General features: G+C 45.1%; 1 protein-coding gene across 7 annotated transcripts in view; it reads right to left on the reverse strand.

Moving 5' to 3' along the window:
* Nucleotides 1-27,567, reverse strand: part of HHAT (hedgehog acyltransferase) — a 384,776-nt gene that overhangs the window by 222,317 nt on the left and 134,892 nt on the right. For all 7 annotated transcript variants that reach the window (XR_009457284.1, XR_009457282.1, XR_009457281.1 and 4 more), the window contains one exon: nucleotides 22,024-22,059. Coding sequence is in view for 2 of the 7 variants with exons in the window: in XM_059718178.1 (XP_059574161.1) it covers nucleotides 22,024-22,059 (36 nt within the window). In the remaining 5 variants the exon portion in view is untranslated. The remainder of the gene's footprint in view (nucleotides 1-22,023; nucleotides 22,060-27,567) is intronic.

Below are 27,567 nucleotides of genomic sequence, written 5' to 3' on the forward strand. Positions count from 1 at the left end.
CATATTATAGGACAGCCATGCCATTTCATCAAATTATTCAGTAAAACTGTTATTACAAAATAGCCTGACCTGAATTCAAGTACAACTGAAGTTCAACAAGCTATATATTTACTGCATACAAATAGTCGCTCAAAAAAACAACACTGCAACAAAAACAACAAACTGTTTTAATTCATAGGTGGGAAGGTGCATAAGCATGATGAGATCTGTACCCTGTTAATCCCAACTTCTCCACTCCAACAGTTTAAGTTAAATGTCACATTTACATAAAATTTACATAAAGATGTGCTTTTGTTTATACAGAACCTTGCTTTATTTTTGCAACATGTTCAGTAGCTAATTCATTATGTAACAAACAGATTGTATTTTCCTTCTCTAAAAAGGTGACTTAGATTTAATTATCTGGAGGTTATAAAGAGAACTTAGTTACAGTGAATTGATTTATTGCTATTTTTCAGTATTGTATGGTTAAAATTTTTAATAGCCATTTTTAGCTTACTAGATGTTGCCCCACTGAGAAAAGTGTATTGATTTTGGATGTTTATAATTCCCTGAAAATAGTTATTACTTGTTTCTGTAATGCATTTTTTCTGTTTCACTTTTACATAATGCAGATTAGAAAAGGTAAAAGAAAAGCTAACTTAACACAGTACTCAGCAAAAGGATGTTCACACTCACACTAACATAATAAGATTTTGTCTAGACTTCAGCAGCAGACAGCCTGTGTTTTCCAGTGGAAATTTCAGCAATGCTTAACACAGACCCAATTCTGCTCTAACTGAAGTCAATGTGAATTAGATCAATGCTGAGTACTTTGAAATGTCCTGTCCAATATGGCTGCTGTAAAATTTCTTCCCCCTCTTCCAGAAGAAAACATAATCAAGTTCATGAGTTTGTACAATTCCTATGCACACCGCTTAGCATGCATCAATATGCAGTCAAAGTTGCAGTCCTTTGGGATTCCAGGTCCCCCTCACCGTTTGGGATTGTGGTGAGCATTCCCCAACCCCCTGCCCGGGCTCTCTCCCAGGAAGTAAGCACTGTAATATATAAACTAGTTTTTTTCATTCACACAATTCATAAAAGTTATGGAGGGGTGGGGCTGCCTCGAGTCCAATGAGGTGTGCCCTGAGTTAAAAAACATTGAGAACTGCTGCTCTAGGGCATGTGTTGGCATAAGAGCTTGCAGAAGCAGCAGGGGATATCTTAACAGAATCATCACCTGCAAGCTCAAAGAACTCCACTCTATGCTGATGGGACACTATAAGGAGATATTAACTAAAGAAGCAGTGTCCCAAGACATGGACAGATAAGTTTTAGGCTTGTTTTTTTTTTTTTTTTGGGGGGGGGGGAGGGGGGCGGAGAGGAGAGGGGGACTTAATAGTGGTTGATCCCCACCTGCCTGTGGGAACCTCTGGGTAGGGAAGATAGGGGATAGCAGGTAGATGAGAGTAGGTAGCTGAGAGAGTATTTACCATGACACGATTTGGCCCTTGTCTCACTGACCCATGAAAATAACCCGACTGATCAATCTGAGCCATGTTTCCCTTCATACTCTCTTAGAAGTTTGCAACAATTTCAAGGTCTGTTCTTCTGCCAGTGCACTGCTGTCTGTGTACCTTGTCAGTGTTTGAGTAGGAATTCAGAATTCAGACACATCTTATCTGTTGACTTCGGAAAGAAACTCAAGGCCATTTACTCCTCAGAATTCACCCTGGTGAGAGAGCACAGGAGGATCCAGCACAGATGCTGCCCAAAGGCCACAAAAAGGACACTCCTATGCAGAAGATGTTCCATAGCTGAAAACATCGGTGACACCACTGCGACCAAATGTTGAAGGACCGCCCAGAGTTGCTGGCATGCTGAGCCACCATCACTGAGAGCTGGCTTGATACCTTCAAGCACCAGCAGGACCAGTCAGAGGAGCCACTGAGAACTCTTTAGCAGACTTTGTAGCTCAGGACCGCCAGCTCCTGGAACCGGTATAGGGCTCAGAGCGTGTCCAGGAATTGGCCCTCCAGACCCACTGTCTCTCCAGTCTGCCAGTAAGTCATTCAGGTCCTTCCTGAGTAGGAGACTACTGTTGTAGAGGAATATGTCCGTGCCATGAGAGTCAGGTAGCAGGCATGGACATTCCTGTAGCCACCTACCCTTCCCCACCCAACCAGAGGCAATGGTACCAGCCTCATACCACCACAGGCTACCATGGAGGAGCTCCCTCTGGACCTGATTGTAGACTGCAACACTGTCAGGTCTGGAAGACTTCAGGGGCAGAGCCCTGGAGTGTATAAAAGGAGCAGCACGCCCAGCATGAGGAAACACATCCGGGACAGAGAAGAGAGAAGAGCTGGGCCTAGAAGAGCTGAGGAGAACTGCTCAGCAGGGCAAAGGAGTAGCCCAGAAGTGCCCCCAAAGACTTCCATCAGCGGGGAATGGAGGATGGCTCCAGCAGCTAGGCTCTTGGTGTGCAAAACGGCGCATGGCGTCCAGACCCTGGGAGCTGCATGAGGCAGCTCGGGTCTGCAACCTCTGGTGTGCAGCCAGAGACACAGTGCACAGGACATTGCATAGAGTAGGACCTTTGAAGCGCTTGGGCAGCTCAGGTCCTCAACTCCTGGAATGAGGCTGGGAGCTCGGTGCAGGAGGTGCTGCACGAAGGGTCCAGGAGCGGACCGAGCCTGGTGCTGCATGAGGCAGCCCAGGCCTCTGACCCATAGCAAAAGGTTAAGTCCAGGGAGCCAGATGGTGCTTGGGCTACTCAGCCAGCAGACAGGGCTGAGCCAGAGGCCCCAGAAGCCCTGCATAGCAGAGCCCTGTTCCAGGGGACAGTGACCCCGCCACCCTCTGAAGCCCACTGCAGGTGAGAGCAACTTGGCGCAGAGGACGAGGGCCACCTTCCAGGCCTGGGAGCCGTGAGTTGCAGGGAAAAGAGGATTCCCACAGGGGAGGGGAAGTCCCCCCAGTTAGTTAAGGGCTCCTGAAAGTGGAGGTTCCACTGGGAGGACCCCCCTAAAGTGGTAAAACTTCCTTGTAGGGCTTGGGAAAAGCCCAAGGACATTGGGGTTTCCCCTTGGGATTAAGTTTATCTTTGGGGTTTATCTGTTTCAGATCAGATACTTACCTGTGATTTACCTGTAGCTGGAGCACTGGTATAAGGTTTTATGTCATTTACCCAGAGGATATTGTTTATGTTACTGGTTTAGATATCTTATAAATATATATATATATATACATTGTACATATGTTTGTATCCATGTTCCTTTCCCTTGTGCTAAGTTAATGTAAATAAATGTATATATAGTTCAGTCCCCTGACTGTCCTGGCCTGGTTCTATAGGGATGGAGGGAAACTGAGCGGTCTGCAGTTCTCCCACAGCACACCTGCCAGCTAACAATCCCCTTCAACTGGAGAAGGGGAGTATATACCCGAGTTACCTGGGCTACAAGTATGTCCCTATTAATACCACATAACAACATCCCATAGATTTAGCACAGACTAAGTGCCCCATGTGACAAGGCTCCTAGTCTTTAACCTCACCACAACTTTTCCTCTCCTATCTTTCACCATGCTGATTTCCTGTTCCTCATAATGGTACCTTTCTGAGCAAACCACGATAACTAACTAGGAACTCCCTTATTTTTAAATTCACTGAACACACTACTTATCAATCCAGCAAATGGTTCATTATCAAAATTCTGTTAGTCTTTTGGGTAGACTGAAATATGCAGGACTCTGTGGGAGTCCATGGAGAATGACAGCAGGAGTTGAATAGGCTAATGAATAGACTTTCCCTTTTTATCCTCTGCCTTCTCATAATAAAGTCACATTTAGAAGCTAGATGCCTCTTTCCCAAGAGATAGGTCCCACTCTCAGATACAGGCACTCTAGGTCTCAGGAAAGCCAATGAGTGGCATACATTTATGAAAATTTAACCCTATGAAACAAATTATGGTTGGCTCTGCATGAGTGTCTCAAAGGCTGCATGAAACTAAAAGTCTTTCCCTTCTGGAAACCCATGCAAAACTTAACTGACACAGCTAAGAAGTGCAGAGTGAGCAACTAGTGATTCTGAAGGGGTATATCTGGGTGAGAATAGGGAACAAGGCCCTCCTGTTCTCTCCAGACAGAACTGCACCATCAGGAAAGTAATTTTATACCTTTTTGAAGGAATAGCAACAGCTGTTTCCTAGCACTGTTTTCTTACAATAGTCAGGGTATTAAGTCTTTTCAAAGACATAATGCCTCCAGACACTGCTCCTTAAGTGAGGCACCTCCTTCAACTCTCCTGAGACAGCACTGCATCATTCTGTGTTCTGTGAGTAAACACTGTCATATGTTCAAGATCCTAATTCATCAAATGCTCTATTTTAAGCACAGGGTATTGATTTTAGTCATCTATTTGTATGCAAGTGCCACTGTAATCACAGACATTACAATTTTTTTGCTATAAAAGCAGAGATAGGTACTCTCTCTTGCTGAAAAATGCTTCCTCAAATGTCACTCTTATGAAAGTTGAGCTCTATAAATGCACCAATCACCCAGACCATGGAACACATCTATTTATGAAAAGTCATTTTTGCCTTTATTGGTAGAAAAGATATAAATGATTTGATTATTAGTCTCATAACTTATTATTTGTTCTGTGGTCGCATATCACAGTCAAAGTCAGGGACCAGGTTCACATTTTTCCAGACACCAGACAAACAGAAGCAAAAAAGACATTTCCTGAAATTTTAAAATTTCACTAGTTCCTAATATAACTCTGACATTTTGTATGCATTGTATGCCATCTTGTTGGCAAATGCTGGCACCCACTCTACACTGACTTCCATCACAGTAATAACTTAGATTATAAACCATCTCAATCAAAAATTAATACATGCACTAACATTTTACTCCAAATAACCAATATTTTGTGGAAAACAGTTATATCTTTAAAGAGCCCTTATAAAGTATATTGCACTTTTCAGTAGGTCTTTCTATCCCCCACGTATTTCATTAACACTGCTGGAAGATCATGGTACAATCAATGAAGAGCATGGTATTGTACTTTCGAAACTGCACTATCTGATTACAGTTTTCATCCTGAAATCACTGATTCTGCCTTGAAGAGCTACATACGCATCTAGACTGCTAGTCATATTTATCCATAGTAAAATGCAGTCGACTAATCTTCAAGGGCTAGATTTTGATTCTATTACTCATACTGAACACAATGAATAATCACATGGTAAAAAGTGCTGTAAAATGAGACGAGGATAAGAACCAAGACCTACATTAATTCAATCACAAACTCTACATCACAACATACATTAAAGTTTCTCTCTCATGTATCCTGCACTCTCCAACCACCCCTTCGATATTTAGAAGTTGAGACTTGTGTACCTTTCTGATTTGCCTTAAAGCAATATTGAAAGCATCCGAGAGAGCCATTCCACCCATAAAATCCCAAATTCCCTTTACGTGCAACTTTTTATTAGAAATACTGGAGAATTCTTGTAGTGAAAATTTCTCTGTCAGCTTTTCAAAAGAAAGGTGGTTTTCTCATTCAAGTCTACCACATGCACCATGATTTGAAGATCTTTTCCTGATAAAATGGGCGTGTTAATAAAGTGATTAGGTGCAACCTCTCCTTCAGGATGAGACTGTTTTTACCTCTCCTGGCCCCAGACTTTATTTTTCAAAATGTTGTATGTAGTTCATTCCTGCACTGTGGTGCACTAAGTTCTCAAAAGGGATCCTGGTTTTTCCTGATAAAAAAAAAAAATCACAAATTCTCTGATAAACCCAAAATCCGTTATTAAAATTAAAGCCCACCTACAGCCCCCTGGCACTGCTGGTGCCCCTCAGTCCCCCTACAACAGCCCCCCAGCCCCACACATACACGCACAGGCACACCCCCCCCAACAGATAAGTGTGTGTGGGGGAAAGGGAAGGGGCTGGGGGGGCAGATCGAGAATGGGGTGGGGGGGAATGTGCGTCTGTGCCCACTCCCAGGAGCAGGGCCGGGGGGCAAGGGCAACGGTGCCCCTCTGTGGGCTACACACAAGCTGCCCAGCCAGCTGGAGGGAGTGGGGGGGGTGGGGGGGTGGCTCGCACATGGTGGCTGCCACCGCCGTGACCCCACCCACCACTGCCACACCCCGCTTGCCTGCAGAGCTGTGCAGCCACAAAGCTGTGCCTGTGGAGCCATGGGGCCAGCCACGGGGAGGCAGCAGGGAGGCAGTGTGGGGCGCAGCAGCAGTGGCAGCGGCTCCACAGGCAACCTACGCAGCTCAGCGGTGCCCCTCTGTGGGCTGCAAACAAGCTGCCCAGCTGGACGGGGGTGGAGACAGGGACAAGGGGGGAGCCTTGTACATGCTGGCTGCCACTGCCACCACACCGCTGCTGTCATGACTTGTGCTGCCTTCCCACGGCCTGCTGCACAGCTCTGCAAGCAAGCGGTGCAGGGCACAGCAGCATAGCAGCAGTGGCTGCTGCGTGTGAGCCCCCCATCCCTGGTTGGCTAGGCAGCTTGTGCACAGCCTGCAGAGGGGCACTTCTGCCCTGCACCACTTGCCTGCGGAGCCGTGTGGCCACAGAGCTTGCCCACAGAGCCGTGAGGCAGGATGCAGGAAGGCAGTGCAGGGTACGGCAGCAGCGGTGCAGTGGCAGCCACCGCATGTAAGGACCCCCACCTCGGCCCCCGGCACTGCCATACCATGTGCTGCCTTCCCATGACCAGCCGCATAGCTCCATGGGCAAAGCTCTGCAGCTACATGGCTCTGCAGGCAAGCGGTGCGGGGCACGACAGCAGCAGACAGGGTGGTGGTGCCGGTGGGCACTCAAGGGCTTCTCCCAACACCTCCCCACCACTCCCTTCCAGAGTGCCCAGCCAGCTGCATGGGGACCATGATCGGTGCTATCAGCCCTTAAGGGAAGCCGCACGAGGAGTTGATGAGCCCAGTCGGGCCCATAGCACCGCTTGTGGTCCATGTGCAGCCAGCTGGGCACTCCAGGGCTTCCCTCAATACCTCCCCACTCCCTCAGCCCCCCAGCCAGCTCAGCCCCCAGCCAGCTTCCCTCCCAACCCTGCCCTGCAACCCCCAGCCCCCTGCAAGCCCCACTTACATAACCTTACAGGCTCCAGGAGTGATCAGTGACCCTGAGCAGAGCCTTGAGACTGACAAAAAGCCTCAGCCCCTGCCCTTCCCCCTCTCCCTCCCCCTCCAGACAGGGCTGGGTGTTTCTTGCCCTTTTTTGCAATCAGCTCTTGCAAGCTGGAACTATGCCAGCCTGAAGAGCTCTTTGCAAAAGCAGGGAACCCATGGCTTTCTCTGCTAAAAGGTAAAATCTGTGTTTTCTCTGATAAAAGTGAGGAATCTGTGGTTTTCTCTGTTTTTCTGCAGGAAATGGAAAACCCGGATCCCTGGTTCTCCCACTTCAAAATGCCATATCTTGTGAACATTTTAAACCTGGGAACTTACAGGTTTTTAACAACTTTTGAAACTGCTACCATATTTGCAAACTCCCCCATTCCAATAAATTATTTACCTTATGAAACAGGGAGTCAAGTACCTGTCATGAAGGATGCAAAGAAAAGACTGGAAAGTGGGCCTGGCCCCTTTAAGACCAGGACCTTTTGGGCCAGCAAAGGCCAGGTGTAACCAAATAAGTCACAGGAAGGAAAAAGGGGAGTGGCTAGGAGAGAGAAAAGTCTGACCCAGGAGAGAGAGAGGGGCAGTCACATCCTAACAGGAGAAAGCTATAAATTGTCCCTTCCTGGCAGACCTGAGGCCTTGGGCTAGCTCAGATCCAGTGACAGATAGAGACAGAGCCCAGAAACTAAGGGTCTTAAGCAAACAGGACCTGGAACGGGTCAGGCTCCACAGGCAGCTGGCAGGACAATATCCAGGTCAAGAAACCTTGGGAGCCAACAGGACCAAGTTCCATCAGGTGATAAGACTTCGTCCTAGGATTTCTCTCACACTGCTTTGGGCAGAGGCAAGACACCTCCCAAATGACCTTTTCTTTTTCCAGCAAGGTGTGGCAGCTGAATGGGACTGACGTTTTCTGAGTGGATCAGGGACAACAGGACTGACTGTGATGAAGCAGATGAACCCTCTGCCCAAGTCCTGTGATACCTTATTTTGGAAATGCAGAATGAAAAATATGATTGGTTTTTTTTCTTTTAACCAAATGGCTCAGAAACAGCTTCCTCACTTAAGTCACATACCCCAAATTTTGGTCACTAAGTTTTGAGTATAGTATGTAAATAATAGGAGTGCACCGATAAAGATCTTTTTTAGCTGATAATGATGGTTGATTGTTAACCAGCCATATCTACCAACAAAGGTCTGATTGCCAATATGCAGCCCAGCAGTTTGGGGAGCAGCATCCATCCTGTAAGTCTGTGGGGGGGGAAGGGGTGGGGAGAGGGAAGGGGTATGGTGGGGCAGATCAAGGCCCGTACAGTGAGGGAGGAGATGGGGCTAGGGCTGGGGCTGGGGCTGGGGCAGGAGCTGGGCAGGCAGCTGCAGGGCAGGGCAGGGCACAGGATGGAGCCATGGGCGGCTCATCTGGGGAGCAGCTCCTGGACAGCTCCTGCCGCTGTCCACATCCTGGGGGAGGTTGGAGCTCATCTTTTGGACTCTGTTACTGGTTACATATTGTTTTACATTCCAGGCTGTTTTTCAATTCTTATTTGTATCATCTCCACATTCTCAGACTGCCACCTGCACTTCATCAGGACGGTTATCTCTGTTTTCTCAACATATTTCATACCAGTCTGTCATCCAACTGTCAATCATATACTCACAGCACACATGCGTACACACCCTCATTGCTTATTTTCCAACAAAATGGAACTACATTTAAAATGGCAGCTTAGCATAAGCATAACCATCGCATAGATATAACATATTGTAACAAAGTCATGGGGAGGCATGTGCCACCCCATATTTGTGTGCAGGGCAAGGGTGGGTTGCCTGCTGTGGGCTTGAGGCCAAGGGCTGCACTGGCATCTTCCCAGCAGGTGGCCTGGGCCAGGGCTGTGCTCAGGGTGGGTGGCAGCAACAGTGGGAGGGGGAGCTAGAGCAAATTTTGGGGTGGCTGTAGCCCACACTACAGCCCCCCTCCCAGCACCATCACTGCCCACCCTGTCCCTGCCCACCCTGAATGCAGCCCCCACACCAGGAAGAGGCTGGTGCAGCCCCCAGCCCCAAGCTCAAAGCAGGCAGCCTGCCCTCACCCCATGCACACATCCAGAGAGGCACATGCCCCCATGCCTCCCCTGAGGGTGCAGGAAGCAGCAGGAGCTGCCCCCCGAACTCCCGGATGAGTCACCTGTGGCTCTGTCCCATGCTCTGCCCCAGCTGGGCAGTACCTGCCCCAGCCCCACTCCCTCCCTTACTGTGGGGGGACTCAATCTGTCCCCCCACACCCATTCCCTTGCATGGACTCACCAGCCACATGCTGCTCTCCAAGCTGCTGGGCTGCATTCCTAGCCACATGCATGGTGGCTGCGTGCATGCACACAGCATTTATCTGTGACGTTATTGGCCACATCAGCCAAAAAATGCCGATTGCCAATAATGTCAATTTTCCTTTTATCGGTACCAATACGATATGGACTAATATATATCGATGCACCTCTAGTAAGTAAATAAGGTATATTTCAGCTGTATCCAGGAAGCTTCAACTATGATGCAGATGCACAGTGCTAGACATGGTAGAAAATGAAGTTACTTACAAGTAATTACAGTTCTTTGAGATGTATTGGGCACATACACTTTTTCATTTCTATGTTGCATCTTATGCCCAGTGCTTTGACCGGAGACTGACTTTCCAGCTGCAGCATCAGCTCCAGAAGCTTTCACAATGGCTTCCATGATGGCTTTGTGAAGGTGTGGGTGGTGCTCCAGGTGGCTGTAAACTATGGTAACACGATGCAGGGACACCACAAAAGTAACCTAAACTGTAGTGGAATGTACCCACATGACAGAAGGTGGATCCACCTTGTCACTCTCGTAACATGGTCTTTTAATGAGCTCTAGCTGGACAATTATTTGGCAGATATTGCTGTGCTATGAGGTCTCTCAGATAAAACAAAGAGCTCTAGAAATGTCCTAAATGGCTTGATTCTATACAAGTAATAGGCCAAAGTTTTTTAATGTCTAGTGAATGCAGTGAGGCCTCTGCTTGTAAGAAATGGGGCTTTGGAAATAACACAGGCATACTGTTCTGCTGAACCAAATGAAAGTCAGTAACAAGTCTGAACAAAAACTTCGGATGAGTCACCAGGGACAAATTATTGTAGAAAAAGATGATATAAACAGGGTTTTCTACCCTCCTTGACATTGTAATCACTACTGAGAAAGTTGTTCTCGTGGAAAGATGTAGAAGGACGCATCTTACCATAGGCTCAAAACCATGAACGACTTGTGCCCCCGGAGGCTGGGGATCACGGCGGCGGTAAGTGGGGGAGCTCCCAGACATGACACCAGTGCTATCAGCAGAGGTGGGGAAGGGAGGGATGGAGGGAGTGGCAAGCCAACGGTCGGCAACCACCCACAGCTGCCACCAGCAGCTTTGGCAGCAGCCAGCAAGGATTGCAGACTGCCCACAGACGCCACTGACACTGTCAGTGTCGCCTTTTTGTAGGGGGTGCACCGCCACGCTCAAAACCACCACCACCATGCTACGCGTCACCCCTGCTCAAAACAGAGATGTAACTGGATACTTGACCACCTTAGGCAGCAGCGGAACACAGGCATCATAACTGGCTTTCCTGCCAGTGGCAGTGGCAGCTAGGCCAGCAGTGCTGCTGCTGCTATTTTTGTGCCCTCCCCTCACCCAAAAAATTGGCACCCAGGGCTGGTGGCCCAGTGGCTCCCCTCTTTGTTACACTACTGGCTCAAAAGAAGTGCTCTCAGTGATATGACTAGATTCAAGTTCTTCTGTGGGACAAGGTCCCTCACTTAGGGAGTAAAACTCTGGACGAACCCTTAGGAAATCTGAGAGCTGTCAAGTAAGAAAAGACTTGCTGACAATCAGCTGAAGAGCAGAAGGCCAAGACAGCTGTCAAATCACCCTTAATCAAGATAAGAGAAAGATCTTTTTGCTTTAAGTCCAGCAGATAATCTAGTTTTGGGTATGGTAGACATAGCAAGTTGATGTTCCTCACCCAGCAACAGGGCGAAAATCTGATCCATTCAACCAGGTAGGTTCATCTGATGGAATATATTCTCTTGTGGATAAGAATGTCTCTGATCTGGATGGAACATTTTCACTCCACTTGAGCACCTGGTCAGTGAGAAGGAATGAGTCACAAGCTGGACAGAGAATCCTCCTTTTCTGAGTTAATAGGTCTGAGATTAATGGCATTTTTCACCATAATGGAATTTCTCACCAACAGGAACAGGAGTTTCTGATTCCAAAACTGTCTTGCCCATGTTGTGACTGTTAGTATCACTAAGGCCCAGTCCTGTCTTACTTTACATGAAGTTTACAGGATCATAAGTGTAGCAGGAAATACATATGGGAAGCTCCTTCAATACCTTATCACTAATGCACCCGAGAGAGAGTCCTTCCCTGGAACAGTAAGAGAGGCTTTTCTTGTTGGCATCAGTTGCAATAGATCTATGGCTGGATGGCCCTTTTTCCAAATAGTACCAAATTCTTGATCTCCCACTCATGATGTAAAAGACCATCCTTGTTATGTTATCTGCTGCAGCATTCTGAAGACTGAGTGGATGCAACACAGGTGGGCGAATTTGATAACTTATTACGCCAGTCCTACGAAGTGACTACTTCTCTCCATAGGTGGGCTATCTGGCACCATGCTCTCTGTTTATTTAAAACATCATGTTGTCTTTCAGAACCAATATGTGACACCAATATGTGGAATTGGAAGGCCATGCAGATTCCCTCTGCTCTGAGTTCCATTACATTAATATGCAGTCTCATTTTGTGCTCAGACCAGAGAACCTGAACTCAAAGTTCCCCAAATGTACTTCTCAAGTTCTCTGAGAGGCATCTGTCACTCTTGCCACAATGGGAAAGGAAAGTACAAATAGGAATGCCCTGGCATGCATCGTTCAGAGCCTTCTACCACACCAGGATGGAAAAGCAAACTCCAACATCGTGACCAAGGAGCTTTGCCCCAGAAAAGGGAAAATCCTGTGCAGCCAGGCCTGTAGACCTGTTAAGTAAAATATGCCACGTCACAAATGTGCATGAGGCCACATGACCAAGGAGACATAGTATCTTTCCTTTCAGTTGGGCACCTCTTGATCAATATCATAAACTCCATAAGGGCCTGAAGGTAGTCCAATGGAAGATAGGTTCTTGCTGACACTGAATATGAATAAATCAGTGAACTCCGTTCTGACCAGAAGCCAAATTCAGCTCTTGGTAACTGACAAGAAGCCATAGATATGAGAAGAGGCTCACAATTTGTGGTACCTGATTGGCCAAAGCCCCTTTTAGAAACCAGTCATCAATGAAGGGGTGAACTAGGATTTCTGGCCTCTACAAATGCACTGCCCCATACCCAAACATTTTGGGAAAAATTATCTCAGCTGTGGATAGGCTGAAGGATAGGACTTGTGCTGGTAGCAGTCCTGGCCCAAAACAAATTGATGGAAATCAGCACATACTACAACAACTTAAAAGAGATCTATCCGGATATCTTCCCAAACATTATACAACTTATACAAAAGGACTACCAAAGACTTTTTACAAGCTTCATCCAACATAAAAAGAAGAAATGGAACCAATTACTGCAGGAACAGCTTTCCCAGCCACTAAACAGCCATCAGACACACAACAACAATACTGTACAATATTCCAACCTCATAACTGAGGAAACTGAAGGAACCAGTCAACCCTCAAATATGATCACTCTCTCCACACACACACTTACAAAAGCTGAAAAATCTGTCCTCTCTAAAGGTCTTAATTTCTGTCCGGAAAAATACCTTAATAAGATACTATAATGTGAAGTAGAATAATTTTTCTGACACCTCTGTCTCAAGGAATATTTCCACAATCAAAGTGAATCCACTTTCAACAACACTTCGTCCTGTGACAACATCGAGAAAAAGATTAACATAAAAAAACCCAAAAAAATCAGAGTAGACACCTCACAGTGGATGAAATTCAAATCTCAACCGCTGTATTGACTATTCAGGGAAAGAATGAACAATGAAATAATCAATAACAAACACCATCACAACAACCTCTCTCTCTCTCAGAGAGAAGGGCCATAGAATCTCTAAGATTCAACCACCAAATAGTAATATAACCAGCATATCAAGCAGGAGCTATAGTTATCCTTAACCTTGAAGACTACATAAAATAAGCCAACAAACAACTCTCTGACACCACCTACTATGAAAAATGAGAGGAAGTTCCAACTCCCTTTTTCACCTGAAAACTCAAAACTACCATCACATTATTTCTATCTGAAATGCAAGAAAAACTACAAAACTCGATCCTCCCACTACCCAATCCAGGGACTTTTTAAATGCTCCCTAAAATCCACAAACAAGGAAACCCAAGCAAACCTATAATATCCAACCATGGAACCCTAAGAAAGTATCAGATTTCATCTAATCCATCCTAAAACCTTTTGTCACCCAAAGACCGAGTTTTGTCTAAGACACAACAGACTTTCTATGAAAATTTAAAAACATAGATCACATTCCCAGCAATAAATACCCTCCTAGACACCATGGATATTACCCGCTTATATACCAACATCTCACACCAGGATGGCATCCAAGCCTGCCTTACATATCTACAAGAGAAAGATTACAACTCAGAAAGAGACCTAAAGATATTACTAAACTTATGCACTTCATCCTCACACACAGCAACTTCAGTTTCAATGACCAACACTTCCTCCCAACCATGGGCAAAGCTATGGGCACAAAAATGGCCCCATAAAATGCCAAACTTTTTATGGCCCACCTGGAAGAAGAATTCCTCAAGAACTGTACCATCAAACCCATACTATATCTAACATATGTAGATGACATTATCATTTGGACCAAAAACCTGCAGTTTCTGATTGATTTCTATCACAAATTCAATAACTATCTCCCCTCCATCAGACTCTCTCTTGAATACTAGAGCACCAACATTTCCTTTTTAGACACTACGATCAATATCCAGAATGGTAAACCACCATAAACAAGAAACCCACAGACCAACATACATATATATCTACACCAAACCAGAAATCATCTTAAACACACCAAGAAAGCTGTAATATACAGCCAAGACCTCCAATACCACCGAATTCTCTCTGAGGAAAATATCTGAGACTGTCACCTTGCTAATCTCAAAAGGGCTTGCACCCAAAAAGGACACTCTTCCAGAGAGTGAGGTCATACTTTTGAAAGAGCCACCTGGATACCACATGAAAAATTGCTGCAGTACAAGAAGAAAATCTTCATGAATCACACACCATTAGTTTGACATACCTTCCTTCCCTGGAACCTATATGGAAAATCCTCAAACATTTGCAAACCATACTAGAAGACCGAATTCTTAAAGAGGTTTTTCCAGAACCAACCATCCTCAACCTCATCACCAATCACTAACCTCATCACAAGAAGCAAATTTCCTATGGCCCAAAGCACACTGAATGGATCCAGACCATGCTGGGACAAAAAATGTAAAACCTGCCAACACATCACCACTCCCACAATAACCACATCTCACAAAAGAACCATCACCATTCCTGGATCTTACATATGCACCTCCAGAAATGTTATATATCTCATCCAGTGCACTAAATGCCCTGATGGAAAATATGTAGGAGAAACCAAATAACACCTACGTACCAGAATGAACACACACCAAAAATCTATCAAAGACAAAAATACCAATTACTTGTGGGTGCACACTTTTCATAAGACAACTACTCTCTCTCCAATCTCTCAGTTCTAACCTTCAAAGGGATTTTACAAAACACCTTTCGCAGATGTGCCTACGAACTTCACTTCATAAATCTACTTGACACAAAAAATCACAGACTAAATATAGACATTGGATTTATGGCATGTTATAACCTGCTTGCCATCTGATAGCTCCAGATAACTTTACCAGTTACTTTTTTCTATTAACAGTTCAACATTTCCCCTTCACCCCCCCCCCCCCCCCATCTGGCTCAGAACCTACTGTCTTCCACCACTTTGATCCTCACAGCCACACATTTGTATTTTCATAGACCTGCATTTTGGCTTCTGTTCTACCCATTAGAGCACATAATTCATGAGCAGACTCTCTATGTGCCTGAAGAAGGGTGTTTGTGTCCAAAAGCTTGCAAAGAACAATTTTTCCAGGTATTTAGTTGGTCTAATAAAAGATTCATAGATTCATAGATATCACATCTATCCAAAGAACCTTTGGATATATCCAAAGAACCATTGCGGGACCCCTGGCATGGGTTTATGAGCACTCATGGTGCTCTGGCATTGCGCCAGAGGACTGGAAAAAGGCCAGTGTAGTTCCCATTTTCAAAAAAGGGAGGAAGGAGGACCCAGGAAACTATAGACCTGTTAGTCTTACCTCGATCCTGGGTAAGCTTTTTGAGATAATTATCCTGGCGCATGTCCACGAGGGGCCAGCAGGGGAGATTATGCTTAGGGGCAACCAACATGGGTTCATCAGGGGCAGGTCCTGTCAGACCAACCTGGTGGCCTTCTATGACCAGGTCACAAAATCCTTGGATGCAGGTGTCACGGTGAACATAGTCTTTCTGGACTTTAGGAAGGCCTTCGACACTGTCTCTCACCCCATTCTCATTAGAAAACTAGGGGACTGTAGCGTCGACACCTACACAGTCAGATGGGTTACAAATTGGCTGGAGGGCCATACCCAGAGAGTGGTGGTGGACAGGTCATTTTTGGCCTGGAGGTATGTAGGCAGTGGGGTTCTGCAGGGCTTGGTCCTCAGGCCCGCACTGTTCAACATCTTCATCAGCGATTTGGACGAGGGGGTAGAAAGCACCCTGTTCAAATTTGCAGATGACACTAAGGTGTGGGGAGAAGTGGGCACACTAGAAGGGAGGAATAGGCTGCAATCAGACCTGGACAGGTTACAGGGGTGGGCAGATGAGAACAAGATGGGTTTCAACACTGACAAATGCAAGGTGCTGCACCTGCGGAGGAAGAACCAGCAGCATACCTACAGGCTGGGGAACTCCCTTCTCGTAAGTGCAGAGGTAAAAAAGGATCTTGGAGTCATTATTGATGCCAAAATGAACATGGGCCGACAGTGTGGGGACACAGTCAGGAAGGTCAACCGTACCTTGTCATGCATCCACAGATGCACCTCGAGCAGTCCAAGGAAGTGATCATCCCCCTCTATGTGACACTGGTCAGGCTGCAGTTGGAGTACTGCATCCAGTTCTGGGTGCCGCACTTCAGGAGGGATGTGGACAACATGGAGAGGGTCCAAAGGAAGGCCACCCACATGATCAGGGGTCAGCAGGGCAGGCCCTCAGAGGAGAGGTGAAGGGACCTGAACCTGTTAAGCCTCCACAAGAGAAGGCTGAGGGGGGATCTAGTGGCCATTTACAAATTAGTCGGGGGGACCAGCAGGCATTGGGAGAGTCCCTGTTCCCCCCAGCACTCCCAGGAGTGACAAGAAATAACGGTCACAAGCTGGCAGAGGGTAGATTCAGGCTAGATATCAGGAGGCGCTACTTCACAGTCAGGGTGGCTAGGATCTGGAACCAACTTCCAAGAGAAGCAGTGCTTGCTCCTACCCTGGGGGTCTTTAAAAGGAGGCTGGATGAACACCTTGCTGGGGTTGTTTGACCCCAGTACTCTTTCCTGCCATGGCAGGGGTTCGGACTTGATGATCTGCTCAGGTCCCTTCTGACCCTACCGACTATGAAACTATGGAACCTTGTTTGCCTACTCCAAGTGGAGAGATGCAAACCAGTCTCCTTGATACAGTGAGGGAATTATGGCTTTCATGGCAATCATCTTGAACTTGAGCTTGAGAATGAATCTGTGACCTTTCTTAGGTCCAAGATTGGTCATCAGCAGAACTAGAGATAACCACTGTAGGACCTCTCTCCCCTTTGATGCCAGGAGGTTTGTTTTGCACTCTCTATTGCCAGCAAGGAGTGGCCCTCTTCTTCCAACAGATTTCTGTGATAAAGGCTGCTAAAAAGGAATGTGGAATGGGGTGTTTTGAGAGTGCAGTGATTCAAACTGGATAGAATGACTGTTAACTACCATGTCCAGGACCCACTGCTCCAAGGTGGGCCCATGCAAGGTAAAAGTTGGCCAAACAATTCTAGAAAAGTAGGCAGGGAGACAGGTACCCTGTACTGCCAATCCCACCACCAAACAGGGCAGATCATCAATGAGTTGAGAAGCAAGGTGCAGTGGGGCACTTCTGTCAGTGGGACCACTGTCGTTTTCTTCAGGGCTCCTTTCAGGCAAAGGCAATCTGCTCTGGTGGCACAGCAGCATATGCTGTTGGGAAGGACCCTCTCCTCTGCAAAGTGTATAGATCGTATTTGATATAGCACTGAGGAGGGAGGGGGAGCAGTCGCAAAGAACAGAACAGGGCTTTAGGTTTTTTAAAGGAGTACACAGTCTCATCTCTCTCAGAGCTAAATAGAAGTCCTAACATGAAAAGCAGGTTCTATACAACAGCCTGGACCTCCTTCAGGAAACCAGAACCCTGTAACCCAGAAGATCTACACCTCCTAACCACAGAAAGCCATGGATCTGCCTGCACTATCAGCTGAATCCAGAGCCACCTGAAAGACCCCCTTCACCTTTGTGATCTCTGATCTGTCCCTTCATGATCAGAGATCTCAAATTTCTATCTTACCAGGGACAAGTAAAACTAAAAGAAAAGACTCTCACTCTTCCTAAGGCTTAAGTCACCAGGACACATGGGTGTTTATACACGTACTGGGGCAAGGGGCGGGGGGCTTCTTTAATTAAAGTGACTCTGAGACCTGCTCTAATTAAAGTGTGCAGAGTGTCTCGTGCATCAGTGTCCCCGTGCTTAAAAGTGGCCGTGGGGGTGCTTTAACTAAAGCTCATTCAACAAGTTTAAGTTAATGTGTCCCCGCTGCCATTTTTTAGCATGGGGACACTGATACACGAGAAGCTGGAGTCTGTGGAGCGCAGTAATTACCATGCTCCAGCAGACTCGATTAATCGAGTCTGCTCTGATGCACTGTAATTACAATGCATCAGAGCAGCCTTGCTGCTTGCATACAGGCACCCACTGTGCTCTGTCTCTAGCTAGGCACTGCAGCAGATGTGAGCAGCAGGAAGTGAGCACTGTCCTTTCCCCTTGGTGCAGGGGTACAAAGATAGGCAGCCAAGGGCATACTTTATGGATTCTCCAAAGGTTAAAATGTCTCCAGCCAAAGCACAAGACATGACACACACTCCACAAATGAGAATATGGATGTGGGCAATTACTTAAAGAAAAACATGTAGTTGAGATAGGCCCTGAACAGCTTATAGCCTAGCTAAACAAAACAATATATGCATACAGAACATAAGTAACTTGTCCAAGGTCACAAAACATGTCACCAGCATAGCCATGAATAGTAACCAGCTCTTCTCATTTCAAGTCCAGTGTCACTAAGTCATGGTATCTCCCAATCATGTAAGTAATAAAATTAAAAACAAATACAGCTTAGAGGTGGAAAACATCTAAAAAGGACTTGCTCTCTCAATAGAACAGACATATGAATAGCAAAAATGCCTGGTACCCTCCCTCAGCTAATTATAAATGGTAGTTGACAACCTCCAAGTATTAGATTTGTCAGTCACATCATTAAGGGTAGAAAACAAACTGCTCCACAAGCCCTTCTGTGGGGCTTTACAAGATGGGGGTATTAAACCAGAAAGAAAACACTCAACCTAACTGAAATTCAGTGTTTGTTTGCTGTGTGGTGATTGTATAAACACACTACAAATCCAATAGCACACCTCAATGTGGGATGTAAAATACTGTAGTATATAAGAGTAATATCTGAATATATTCCTCAATAAAAAGTAATTGAAAGTGATTCTCTTGCAACAGAAGTATTATTATTGATTTATGTTTACTGCATCTATAGCACCTGTGATTTTAGTTTTGCTTATGAGATATTTGTTTTTTCAGGAAATCTTAGTATGACTACTAGAAGACAGTAACAATTTCTATCCCCTTCACAGCAGTGATATTTTTTAAAAAATCAGTCATCATATGGTCAATAAAAATGAAATAGCAGGAGTGTAGATGTGAATACATCTGTAGAGATGATAAACTAAATCACAAGAAACATGCAGTATTCTAAAAAATGTAATCAGAAGCACAAATCTGCTAATGATTTAAAAATATGGCTTCAGTGAAGAAAACTCTTTGTTCACTGTCTTGCTCTAGCCCAAATATGTTTAAAAATGTTAAATTTATAAAGTCAACCACTCAAAATTTAGGAAATGCTAGAATACAGGTTGCTCGTGCAACATGAACTCAGACCCTGTGGCTGTGTCTACATGTGCAGAGGACTGCGCAGTCATTTAGTACGTCCTTAAGCATAAGCAATTACTAAATGTGCAATAACTGGTATTAATATGCAGTACCATTGCCACACATTTTTTTTCCCTGAGCTACTGTGCAGTAGCTCGTTACTACTGTGCAGTAACATTGTGTCATGGTTAGTGAACGGCAATGCTACTGTGTGGTAGCAACAAGCTATGGCACAGTAGCTCATTGCTACTGCGCCATGGCATCTCGTGTAGATACACCCTATGTGCATTATGATACAGACTTTAATTACAGGATCCCAAAATGATACTTTTCTGACTCATTTATTATACAGAATTAATTACTACTAACTGAGCAGTTATTCTATATTCTTTTATGCTGTTACATTATTTCCTGTACAACACCCAAATTTTACACAGAATACAAAACTATTATTTTTTTAGTTGCAGTTATGCAACTGTTGCATGAAAGTAAAATAGGATTTAATCCAAAATGTCCACAAAATGTGCACTTCAACGGCCCAGCTGAGGGTTCAACATTGGCACTGGACCCTAGGACAGCTGGGCTACTAGGTCCCATTTCCATAAGGCGCAACAAACTGAGGCCTCATTCTCAGGAAGTATACTAAGAGACCAAGGAAAGATACAGTGCTGCGGCTTACTCACAGCAAGGGACGTGTGGCAGGACTCAAATTCAGCAACCTGGTGAATGTCCAGTGGGTGAGCACTAACAGAGCAGAACTCACCACAATAAGGGTAAAGCTTGCCTGCGTGGGAGGCATAACTTTCCAGGGGTCTGCTCCAAAGCTGGAATGAATTCCCAAGGAAATAAAGACAATCACAAACTTCATCTGCTTCCACTCAAAGTGCATTTTTAAAAGCTTGTCTTCCTTAATGTTATCACACAGCAACCTGCATATTAACTTGCATGTAAATTAAGAGAAAAAAACAAAACCAAAACACCCCCCTTAGCAAAACAGGATGCTTCATTGTACATGCTTCTCCCACTGGGGAACGGATAAAAGAACAAACATGTGACACGTTAGTCACATTACTCTATGCTGTCAGGACATTCAGATGATGGAGAAGAACATGAGATAAGAATCAATACAGAAAAAGAATTCAGCATCTGAGTCCTACAAACATTGATCAATTTATTTGCACTACACTTCACTGAGCCGAGGGCCTATTTACTATCTCATTTTATATGGGGAATGGAATCTCAGAGCAATTAAATACAAAAGTGTCAACTAATTCTTAGCACCCTATTTGAGACTCCTGGGACCTTATTTCTTTGACTGCCTAGGATTATGTCACATTTGATGCGTTCAAAACCCAGCTCCTATTGATTTCAACTGCAGCTATAAGTACTCAGCTTTTCTCTAAATCAAGCCCTGGAGTCTTATGTCTAGCAGCCAGAAAACAAGGACACAGAATGACCACCTGTGAAAAGTTTGGGTTCACTGACTTGCTCCTCTTCACATGGAACTGTGTCAGGTACCGGGATGGAAGACAATTCTCCAGGGCAGTAATCAGACACCTTAACTAAGAATCTCTCCTTTCTCCTCCTGCAATTCACTGCTTCATTCCCCACAAATCTTTTAATTTCAAACCAAACAAACTACCACCACCCTTATTTCTGACTCCTGTCCCAAATGCAGCCCACTCTGTACAGTAGAGGAAGCAGGTATTCCAAGGAGACAACCAAAGGCTCATCCTTGTCACAAAGAAAACCCCTCTGACATGTTCCTGCCCCAAATCATGGAGACACTAGAGTTTTCCAAGTTTCTCAATCAAAAGTTTATAAGGGTTTGTTTTTTTTACACATGCCTGTGTAAACAATTAATTTTCCTCTTATTTCATAAAATGCTGGGCCATTTTGCTGAATTTTTCAAAATAAAATTCAGCCTCAGGAAGAAAGCAAACTTGCAAAGCTATACCCCAAAGAGTTTAAATTCAAGAAAATACCGTATTTGCTTGCATAACCCCCCTCCCCACACATGCACCTTTTTCCCAAAAAGTAACTCCACAAAACTGTGCTGTGTGTCTTAAGTGGGCCAGCTTATTTCTGCCCTGGAATTGAAACTTAGGGACATTGCAATGGCAGTATAGGAATGCTGTAATAGCAACTCAGGCTGTCCTTCTTCCCAGTCACGGTGGGAAGAGTAGAGCAGCCAAAAGCTGCTGCAACTTCAGGAGTGGTCATGAGAAGGTTAAAAGTTTAGCTGTTGCCTGAGTGGCAGCGTTTAGGATTCAGTCATGGACCCAGAAGCCCTTGCAGTCAGGATTCAGCTGTGATTATGAAAAAGATTTGTTCTTCATTCTGATTTCCCAAAGCAAAGCACATGTCTTATGTGGGGGTCATAGAGTATGCGAGAAAATAGTGATATAACACTGACAACAGGATCTCACAGTCTAGTGCCAGGTAATGTCAAATAAAGCTGATGCTATCCACTCTGCTAACAACAGACCCACCCCATTTAATGTTGTATTGCAATTTAATAAAGTGTTAGCTTACCTGATCAGAAAATGATGTAGTCCAACATCAAAACTTCTGTAAGAGAAAACATTCAACATACTTTAAGTGGTCCAATACTTTACTAAGGAACATTATAAAAACACTCTACTAATAATCAAATATAGTTTAAGTTCTTAACTACAATGCCATTAGTTCTAGATAATACAGCAATGCTATAAACACCTGGCATTTTCTTAACATAGGTAGGTAAGAAAGAACATCACATACAATCTCAATTAATGTATGCAACAGGATACATGAAATAACAGATTATCATCAGGGCTGAATACAGACACTCAAAAAGTCCAGAGGTTTCATCAAGTCAATCTTCACCAGTTAGTCTAAGCTACATAGATTGAATCAATAAGCCAGTGAACACACATTCACTTTTGATTCTGGAAATGCAGCCACATGCCTGCAGTGGCCCAGGCCAAAGGCCGGGAATGGGGGTTGCTAGAGCATGCCTCCCTGCTCAGCTGGAACAGGCAGTTTGGGCCAAGGTTGACCTGCCCACCCTGCGAGGGGGTAGTTGTAGGGGAGGTGCAAAGTATCCTGGGATACTGGGGGACTATGAGTCAACTTGAATCTGGAAGGGATCTGGGACAGAAGTTCCACAGACTGCTTTAACCTAAATCAGTTAAGTCTGATACTACATCCATCCAGGTTTATCTTAAGCTGATTTTGGTAATTTTGAAAGCAGTTTATGTGCACTGAACTTGTATTGTGTTTCATATTTGAACTAGTTTCTGATCATTTATACTGGTTTATGTGTAATTTCTGTCCCTAGCCCAGAACACAAATATAAATTCAGGTAAGAGCCAAGTAAAAAAATGTCCTTGTCCTCAGGGTCTGTTAAATAAGTTGATGCCACTGGCTTCTGTAATTTACTGAAAGTATAAACCTCAGTCTATAAATCCTGTCACTGACATTTGTTTTGTAGCATTTCCCTGACTATAGGTCCTCAGGCCTCAGAGAGAGGAGCTACAGAAGACCATTGTAGAGCTCACCATGATCCCCTCTCCTGTTCCACTAGAATTGCCCTGTGCCACTCTATCTATGCAAAACTGCCAAACTGAAAAAGGAGAATGAGCCACGAACCTCTGCCTGCATTTGAGATTCCTTGGGCAATGGTAAATACTCTATGTGATGACCTCTCTGACCTCACCCCTCAAAGCCTGGGGTGCATAGAGCAGGGGTGTCAAACTCATCAAATCATACATTCAGTGGGTCATCACAAGCAATAGTGATGAATGGGCCAGATGAGTGGTGCAGGGTCAGCCCACAGGCCAGATCAGGCCCACTGCCTCCCCACCCATGTGAGTGATCCAGCACATGTGCACCCCCCCAGGTAGGCCTGGGACATTGGCCCCAGATACTGCCATGTGAGGAACAGCCCTGGACCAGCTCCAATGAGCAGGCAGTGCAGCTCAGGACCCAGTCCCAGTGAGTACCACTTGTGGTGCAGGGCCAGTCCAGCACAGCAATGGGCACATCTACATAAGGTGCTTTACTCAAAATTAGCACAGATTACTGCATGGTAAGCATCATGGTGTACATGTGCAGATGGTTATTACATGGTAATTTGCTCTAAGTATGAGTAAATTTGCTACCTGTAAAGACAAGTAGCAAATTTACTCCCAATTAGTTACCGCGCAGTATAGCATGTGTAGACAGCTGACCAGGAGCAAACTTGGTTCTGGTCAGCTGGGCAGCAGGGGGCTGGAGATTCCACCCTGTCCCTGGGAGCTGCCTGCTGCCAGGGTGGGCTCTGCCATTGGAGCCCGGGTAGGGACAATATCCCCCTAGTCCAGCAGCAGGGAGCTGCATGGGAAAGTCTGCATGTGCAACCTGGAAGTGGCTGGGGACTGTCCTGTTTTGGGCAGTCTCCAGACAGTTCCAGGCTGCATGTGCAGACTTCCCCATGCAACCCCGGGCTGGCCAGGAGCTGTCCCGGTCAAGAGCAGATCCCAGCCCCTGCCCCGATCAGGTGATTGAGGCACGGGGCTTGGAAAGAGCTGCAGGGGAAGGGCAGATCCCAGCCCTCCGCCCCAATCCAGCAGTGGGGCAGCTAGCAACAAGCCCCCGGCTGGATTTTCCATCCAACCAGGGGCTCACTGCTAGCTGCCCCGCTGGCAGATGGGGCAGGGGGCTGGGACCTACCCCATCCCCTGCAGGTCTTTCCAAGCCTCCTGCCTCTGATCAAGGACCCAAGGCTGGGAGCTCCCTGCTGCTGAGGCAGGGGGATATTGTGGCAAAGCCTGCCTCAGCAGCAGACCGCTCCAAGGAGTTCCTAGCCCCTGCCAGGTGACAGCTGGTTTTTGGTTTTGTGCTCCCTGCCAACCACTGGGCTAGCACCCCAGCGGAGCCTAAAGCTCCCCCTGGCTGCTGCAGGGGGATGGTGCAGGACCGGAGGGTGGGAGCAGCAAATCTGCTGCCATATCCCTGCATGTATAGATGCCTGCCCAGGGTGGGTTCCCAACCTGCAGCATTGCACGTGTAGACACGTCCAATGTGGGTTAACAGGGCAGCACCGGAAGCCAAATTATAGGGCTCTGCAGGCCAGATTTGGCCTGTAGGACATTATGTTTGACATCCCTGGTCTACAGCATATGCCAGGGACAAGTGTTCAGTACATATCTGGTAAGTGAAATAATCCTGGGGCACACTAGCAGCCATACAAGTCAAATCAGCTCCAGGGACCACAGCAGACCCTAAAGGCTCCATGACTGAGGAAGTATAATGGTGGTCTAAAAGCCACCTCTGGTCCCCTGTTCAGATTCCCCTCTTTCCAAACTTACGTTAGCCAATTCTGGGGAATTCAACCCACAAAGGAATCTATCAAATGGCAAGAAAATTGTATTTTGCCAATTCCCTTATTCTCTTCATATGCTTTTCTACGGAAAGCAAGAGACCTGCAGTATCCTGCAATACATTCCCAGATGGGTCCTTTGTGTATAATGGCACAGCTGCAAAATAAATACAAGTCTTATTACTGGTAATGAACTTACTTTGAAACAAGCTTGAAAGACTTCAATTCTTGAACATAAAATAATTGAAATACTTTTGTTTAGCAAATACTAACTTGCTAAGCTATTTAACTTAGAAAGGCTGATTTCTCATGCTGAGCACTGTGTTTAAAGTTGTGTTACTACTGCTTGAGATGACCTACTGAATATATGATTTGATCAGGGAAATCAGCATGGACACTACAAGTGGCATCGTGAGCCAGGTCCATATTAAGTTTTAGAAACTACAAAGTTTAATTGAAAATTGAATTACTTTCCTCTCATTCACTGTAAAAAAGAAAATCAAATTCCCATTCCACATCATGTTTTATATCCCCATGCACATTCCTTTCATGAAAACAATCTCCACCATACACTTATAAGACAACAATGATGTAAGACCATTTCAATTGTATTATACTGTTATATTTTCATATTTATCTGAGATCTGCCTCCTGCTCTCCTCTAAAACATCATCTTAGGAGAATACATTCACCTAATGTAATAGTACATAAAATTCATATTTATTTTTCTGAAAGCCTTTGCAGATAGGTCCAAAAAAGTATTTGCATTGGAGTTCAAGGGAGAGAAGATACTGTATCTGCAGGAAATAGATTGGTGAGAGAGCCACCGACATGAGGCCCCTGTAACAAAGGCCCATCCCAGGGGTGGCCATGACACCCCCTGGTGGCTACTCAGCTCTTGCTTTACCCTGATCCTTCCCTTTTGTTCATCTGCCATGCCTTGATGTGCTTATACCTTTAAGGAAAGGGAGGCTGCCTCAAGGATCCCCAAGCGAGTTTTCAACTTCGTTCTAAGTCTGGGTCTAAGTCTGTTCTGGTTCTGGCCTCAAGAACCAGAAGTTTTCAACTTCGTTCTATCTCCAGGGTCTAAGTCTGTTCTGGTTCTGGCCTCAAGCCCACTCCTGGCTCCCATCTCCACACTATTCCTTGGTACTTAGTCCTTCCAGGTCCCACTCCCCAGGCACTGGACCTGCTCTGGTCCCATTTCTGTTCTACTCTCAGGTACTTGGACCCATGCTGGTCCTTTCTCTTTCTCAAAGGGGCTTGGCTTATCTATTGCAAGCCAAGCCCCCTTCTGGGTCATGTGGCTCCTGATTGTCCCCTGCCAAACCTGCCATCTGCTACATCTGCTGCCTGCCTGCTCTTAAAGCAGCAGGAGCACCAAGCCTCCTGCTACAGCTACCCATTCAAATACAGCCTAGGTTTCTAGTAAGCAAAGCTTTTATCAGCTAGCAACTGTTGGTGTTCCTATGTGAAAAGAATTGTGATGTTAGCCCGGTTACCATTGAAGAGGATATATATCATAACTCTACCATAATGTTTCTGGTTCCAGAGGACAAGGACCAGAATAGATATAGAGACTGCACTGCCCTCCTAACCTTAGGATGGTGCTGTGATCCAATTCAGAACGAAGTTGAAGCACATTAGACAGGAGGGGCCTGAAGAACACACTTGGTAAGTCTACCCTTGACTTGTGCTGAACCTGTTCTATGGATAAACTGAAGTGCCTAGCTTCCAATGCTCTCAAGGCAAAATCTTTCACAATACAGTATGTATGGTGTTTAAAAGAGAAAAGACAACACAACTATTTTGTATAGTTCCTTCACATTAGGAGTGTTTACAGATTTCATAGAATACTTGTGTAGTTACAATTAAAAGTGGAAGCGGAGATAAATGGGATTTATTAGAGCAACTGGAAAAGAAGAAAAGGTAAAGAGTTAGAGCTCTTATCTGGTATAAATCAGCATAAATCCACCTACCTCCTGACCTCAATTTTGATTTCCTTTTACTGGTGTAATTCCACTGTCTATAGAGAAATCTAACTTTACTGTGTGAAGCAGAAGTAATCAGTAATCTGGTATAGCCAACAGCATTACAGCAGTATAAGTGAGATCAGAATATGGGCCAAGATCTGTAAGACACTATAGGCTGGTAAAATTCAGTGGTTTTAAAAGCAATGACAACAGTTTCATATAGGGTTTAGAACTGGCTAGGAAAAAATCACTAGCACAACTTAGAACAGAACACAACTTTAAACATATATAAACAAAAATGGGCTGCAACATTTTGCATGTCTAAGAGTCTAAAGATCTGGGATACAGGGAGGTGGTTATAGCAAAAATCTGATATTCATGCTGATATTCATTTATTTTAAGCATCCCCCTGTTTGCCTGGCTGGAATCTGAAACAAACCAAGCTGAATTCACAATAAACCATCAATAAAAACATATGCAATATGTGCAATTATCTGTCAATTCCCAAATGGAAATAAATTAGAAAAGAGGAAAATAAGCTGAATATATAATTGCTCTTCAGTTTAATACTAGGCAAAAATGAGGTAACTGTTCAGTAACTCACAAGAAGAGAAAGATAAGTAATCAAACTGCATTTGGATTAATGATTTCATAATTACTCCTGTTCAACACTACTTGAATCCAGCAATCAGACATGATAGGATGTGTGACAATGCCAGTTCTGAAAAACTTAGATACTATGAAAACTAGGATATATGGCAT

This window comes from Alligator mississippiensis, chromosome 1, assembly GCF_030867095.1.
Source record: "Alligator mississippiensis isolate rAllMis1 chromosome 1, rAllMis1, whole genome shotgun sequence".
Classification (NCBI taxonomy): domain Eukaryota; kingdom Metazoa; phylum Chordata; order Crocodylia; family Alligatoridae; genus Alligator; species Alligator mississippiensis.